This window comes from Amblyraja radiata, chromosome 15 (genome assembly GCF_010909765.2).
Source record: "Amblyraja radiata isolate CabotCenter1 chromosome 15, sAmbRad1.1.pri, whole genome shotgun sequence".
In the NCBI taxonomy this organism is placed as follows: domain Eukaryota; kingdom Metazoa; phylum Chordata; class Chondrichthyes; order Rajiformes; family Rajidae; genus Amblyraja; species Amblyraja radiata.
Genome location: NC_045970.1, coordinates 50,830,253 through 50,835,617, shown reverse-complemented (window position 1 = coordinate 50,835,617; position 5,365 = coordinate 50,830,253). Strand labels below are relative to the sequence as shown.

The window sequence follows — 5,365 nt, the reverse complement described above, 5'->3', positions numbered from 1 at the left end:
AACTTGGGGACAGGAAATTAGTGTACGAAGGAGGGATGAGATGGGTGACTAGGTGGCAAAAATGGATATGCACTGGTGGGAGCCACAGAAAAGAGGTGGGGTTTCATCATACAGTATAGAAACAGGCGCTTTGACAAAACTCATCCATGCCAACCTAGATGGACATCCACGCTAGTCCCATTTGCCCCCTGTTGTCCCATACTCTTCCAAACCATTACATGGGTATTGGAAGAGCAGAACATAGACCAAATTGGATTACGGTGGCAGTGGTAGAATTACTGCCTTACAGTGCCAGAGACCCAGGTTTGATCCTGACCACGGATGCCGTTTGTACGGAATTTGTACGTTCTCCCTGTGACCGCATGTGTTTTTTCCTAGTGGTCCGGTTGCCACCCACACTCCAAATACTTGCAGGTTTGTAGGTTAATTGTATTAGGTAAGTTGTAAAATTGGCCTTGGTGTACCGGGTGATCTCTGGTCGGCGCGGACTCGGTGGGCCAAAGGGTGCGGACTTAACATCAGAACTGATCCCTTGCCCGGGATCGCTCCAACCACGACCACCGCAGAACCAACACCAAGGGCTCACAGTCATCGGGTGAGGCTGTGTCAGGAGCTCCAACGTCGTGAAAGGTTCGACCAGCCCCAACGCAAGGTTCGATCGCTTAGTGCGGGGGAGCTGACATTCCCCTCCACCCCCCCCCCCCCCCCCCAATGCGGGAGTTAGATCGCCTTGACACAGAGGGCCCAAACGCAGCCGGTTACGGGAGTCAAGACCGTCCCGTCAACGGGGGCTAGAGGCCCACGACCGAGGAAGAACTAAGGGAAGGACATGAACTTTATTTCGCCTTCCATCACAGTGTCAAGTCAAGTTTATTCGTCACATACACATACGAGACGTGCAGTGAAATGAAAAGTGGCAATGCTCGCGGACTTTGCGCAAAAAGGCAAACAAACAACCAAACAAACTACAAACAGAATGGAACAGAATCACATATTATTTCACATATTAAATATTGTGGGCGGAAGGAAAAAGGGAAAAAACAGCACTTAAAAAAAAAAAAAGCAGTAGAGTGGTACAGTAAGTTAGTCCCTGGTGAGATAGGAGTTTACAGTCCTAATGGCCTCTGGGAAGAAACTCCTTCTCAACCTCTCCATTCTCACAGCATGGCAATGGAGGCGTTTGACTGACCGTAGCAGCTGGAACAGTCCGTTGCAGGTGAGGAATGTGTAGGAGTCACTGTGGTGGATGTTCATGTTAAAATGTGTTTTTGAGTGTTCTGTTACTTTTAATTGTATGATTGACCCGGCCAATGAAATTCCTCGTATGTTGCAAAACATACTTGGCGAATAAAGTGTGATTCTGATTCTGAAATTAGCGACAAAGTAAAAGGGGCAATCTATGCAGTCGGAATGTTTTATAGCAGAACCAAATAGAAAGACAGAATGTTACATAGAAAAGTCAATATACTGCAATGCTGGAAATCTGAAATAAAAACAAACGTTGACAAGACCTATCAAGTCGGACAATATCCACAGAAAGAGAAACATTTTGAGGTTAAGTTGAACGAACCGATATCAGAATAAAAGTTGTTATAAGGTACAAGATAAATTAAGATGCAGAGAAACATTGACTGGTGGGATGAGAGAGAAGAATGGAAATCAGGAGCGATTAACTTTTTTATCTGGAGTTCAAATGACGATTATATAATTGTATCAGCAAATAACAATCAAAGTCCTTTTAAATGTTACAATGCCTATTTTTAAAAATGCCTATTTTAAATATTAAGATGGCTGAATAAAATCATACACTGTTGCATAAATAACTTTTTCAGTTAATCTTGGACAGCAAATTTAAAGCTGCGATTTCACATTCAGTCACTTTTACATCAAAATCTGAAATTAACACATTTTCATAATTTCTTTTTTTCATTCCAATTCACAACATTCTCAACTTTGTAAGCGCCCTTTATGGACGAATATTTGCATATCTTATATGTAAGCAAACAACTGCACCGTGGCTTGTCACATGTAACAATAAAGTATTCAATTCAATTCAATCCAACATATTTGCAAAGAAATCAGATGTTCAAGGTCTTTCTTACATGATGTACGAACTTGTTGACAAACCCAGCATTTATTGCCCAGCCTCAGATGTCCTTGGATTGATGGCTTGTTCAACCACTTCAAGGAGCGGTTAAAAAATTAAGCACATTCCCACGGACCAAGTCAAGTGCAGACTGGATCACGTACAGCTGGCATTTCTGTCCGTAAAACAATTTGCAAACTTAATTAATTTAATCATAATGCCAAGGTTTCATGATCAGATACATTTCATTTCCTGAATTCAAATTCCCATCGGCTAAAGTCTCCAGATCATTTGTGCAGGTGTCTGGATTATCAATCCGGTAACATCACCACAAAGCTTCCATAATCTGGGAGCTCAGATCCACGGAAGATTGTGAATGGGGGACATTTCTGACACCTCTCAACAATAAAACTTTGGGTGACCATGTGGCCATTGAAGAGAGATGAGAAAGACCAAGGAGTTGCCTTGCCCTGCTTTATATCCAGTGAAGCTTTCTATCCACCATACAGTTTTCCCAGATAGTCCTCCGAGTTCGAGCCCAGTGAAGAGACACAAAATCCACAATAATACTGAATTATTAAATACTTATCAAGATCAGTTGTGGGTATTATTGATATCAGCACAAAGCAGTACTCCCCAGACTGAACAGTTTGGTCCACATTATGATTACGGTAACAATGGCGACAACAGCAACGTTTAACGCCCGCTGTCACTTGTGTAGTTGCTGGTGTCTGAGCAAGTTGTTTGACTGAGTGAATCCCTTCCCACACTCACAGCAGGTGAATGGTCTCTCTCCAGTGTGAACCCTCCGGTGTGTGAGAACATCTTTCTTGCTTTTAAACCTCTTCTCACAGGTGGTGCATTTAAAAGGTCGCTCGTCGGTGTGAACAAGCTGGTGCTCGGTGAGATGTGACGACTGGGTGAACCCCTTCCCGCACACGCCGCAGGTGAACGGACGCTCTCCGGTGTGAACTCGCTGGTGCGTCAAAAGGTCAGATGAGTCAGTGAATCCCTTCCCACACTCGGTGCAGATGAACGGCCTCTCCCCAGTGTGAACGCGATGGTGTCTCAGAAGGTGGGATGAACGAGTGAATCTCTTCCCACACATGGAGCAGGCGAATGGCCTCTCCCCAGTGTGCACCCGCTGATGTTTACGGAGATGTTTTTTGCTTTTGAAGCACTTTTCACAGTCGGAGCATTTGAAAGGCCGGTCATCGGTGTGAACGTTCTGGTGTGTCAAAAGGTGAGACGAACAAGTGAATCTTTTTCCACACAAGGGGCAAATAAACGGTTTCTCCCCAGTGTGAGTGCGTACATGGGTCAGTAGATCCTTTTTGCTTTTGAAGCTCTTCTCGCAGTCCGTGCATTTAAATGGCCTCTCGTCAGTGTGAACAAGCTGATGCGTGAGAAGGTGGGATGACTGAGTGAATCCCTTCCCACAGAGAGCGCAGGTGAACGGTCTCTCCCCGGTGTGAGTGCGTTGGTGTATCAGCAGATCTTTGGTGCTTTTAAAGCTCTTCTCGCAGATGGAACATTTGAAAGGTCTCTCGTCGGTGTGAACCCGCTGGTGTGTCATGAGGTTTGACAACGCGTTAAACCCCTTCCCACACTGGACACAGGTGAATGGCCTTTCTCCAGTGTGAACCCGCTGGTGCGTGTGAAGGCTGGATGACTGGGTGAATCCCTTGCCACACACGGCGCAGGTGAACGGCCTCTCCCCGGTGTGGCTGCGCCGATGGGTTTCCAGTTCAGATGGGTAACTGAACCCCTTCCCGCAGTCCCCACATTTCCATGGCCTCTCCGTGACACGGGGGACCTTGTGCCTCTCCAGGTTGGACAATCGGTTGAAGCCCCGGCAGGCACACGGACCAAATATATGGCCTTTCTTAAGTGAATGCCGTGCCGTTTCCCTGTATAGGCTGTACACCGTGTACAGGTTGGTCACTGCTAGCTACTGGCAAATGTGCATCTCATTGTCGTTGCTGAACCACTGATTTTTGAAATATTCTCCCACAGGCAAACATTTCTCCTTTCAATTCAAATCTAGATGATTCAAGCGACCCAATCAGATCTTGAGGTGATGCTTATTTCAAGTTTCCTGTGTTCAAATCCTTCCCTTAAAAAAAATTACATAAGACAATTTATGTACAGGTTAGAAATTCATAACACGGAGCAGAACATTATTTATTCCTTTAATTCCCCAAACTCCTAAGTTCCCATTCAACATACTTTTCCTTCATCTCATCCTCAACAGGTCTCTCTTCATTTCATTATCTCCCTGAAGGAGTCGACTGTACCTGGGAGCTGCACACTCACTAGTTCCTCACCCTCTCCTCCTCTGATGGCGCTGACAGTCACCAGTTCCCTCTTTCTCCCATCATGAAGCCTCTCCAGTTTCCGCCGAAGGTCTCTCCATGACCAATCCGCATTTTTCGTTGATGCTGACGTTCCCTGACTCCCCCTTCTTCATCCAACCATTCAGCATTAATTGAGGTCATTCAGTTTGGTGTGCCTGTGAAGTTCAGTTAAAAAGATCCAATTACCATCAGATCCTGGGAATCCTCGCCCATGATCGCTCAATATAGAAGAAACTGGCACTGAGAACCTCAGGTCCAAGTGTCAGGAACATGGTGTAAATGATATAAAGTGTGTACTACCTGCAATAGTACAAACCGTTGTTTGGAATGGGCCGGTTCATGGTCCCTTCCATTATTCTCCGGACCCTCTTTGCAAATCCACTAGATGCGGCGAACATGCTCGGTACATGGATTGCAACCCGAGTGTGAGTGCACCACTTCCACCTGTCAATCAAATCTATCAGCCATTGCTAAATCCTGGCTGCTAAACACTTTATCACTCAAATCTATCACCCATTGCTAAATCCTGGCTGCTAAACACCAGGCAGCTGAGGAAATTCAGAGTCTCTCTGAGGATCCTTCAGTGCTTCTACTCTGGGGCCGTAGAAAGCATCTTGTCCGGCAACATCGCAATCTGGTTTCAGGAACTGCTCTGCCCAGGACAGGAAGGCTCTGCAGATAGTAGTGCATTCGGCTGAACGCACTATGGGAACTACAATCGCCCCCCCCCCCCTCCCCTCCCCCCTGCAGGACCTATACACCAAGAGGTGCAGATCCAGAGCCAGCAACATTATGGGGGACCCCTACCACCCCAGCAATGGACTGTTCCAGCTGCTACGGTCAGGCAAACGCCTCCGCTGTCATGCTGTGAAAACAGAGAGGATGAGACGGAGTTTCGTCCCACAGGCCATTTCTTATTTCA

General features: G+C 46.2%; 1 protein-coding gene across 1 annotated transcript; it reads right to left on the bottom strand.

The window, feature by feature from the left end:
- Positions 1 to 1,396: 1,396 nt before the first annotated feature.
- On the bottom strand, positions 1,397 to 4,656 carry LOC116981437 (gastrula zinc finger protein XlCGF26.1-like). The gene is made up of 2 exons (XM_033034491.1): positions 4,630 to 4,656; positions 1,397 to 4,037 (listed from the first exon to the last, which is right to left on the bottom strand). Exons 1-2 carry the CDS (start codon positions 4,654 to 4,656, stop codon positions 2,796 to 2,798), a joined length of 1,269 nt encoding a protein of 422 aa, XP_032890382.1. The 3' UTR covers positions 1,397 to 2,795.
- Between the last annotated feature and the right edge of the window lie 709 nt (positions 4,657 to 5,365).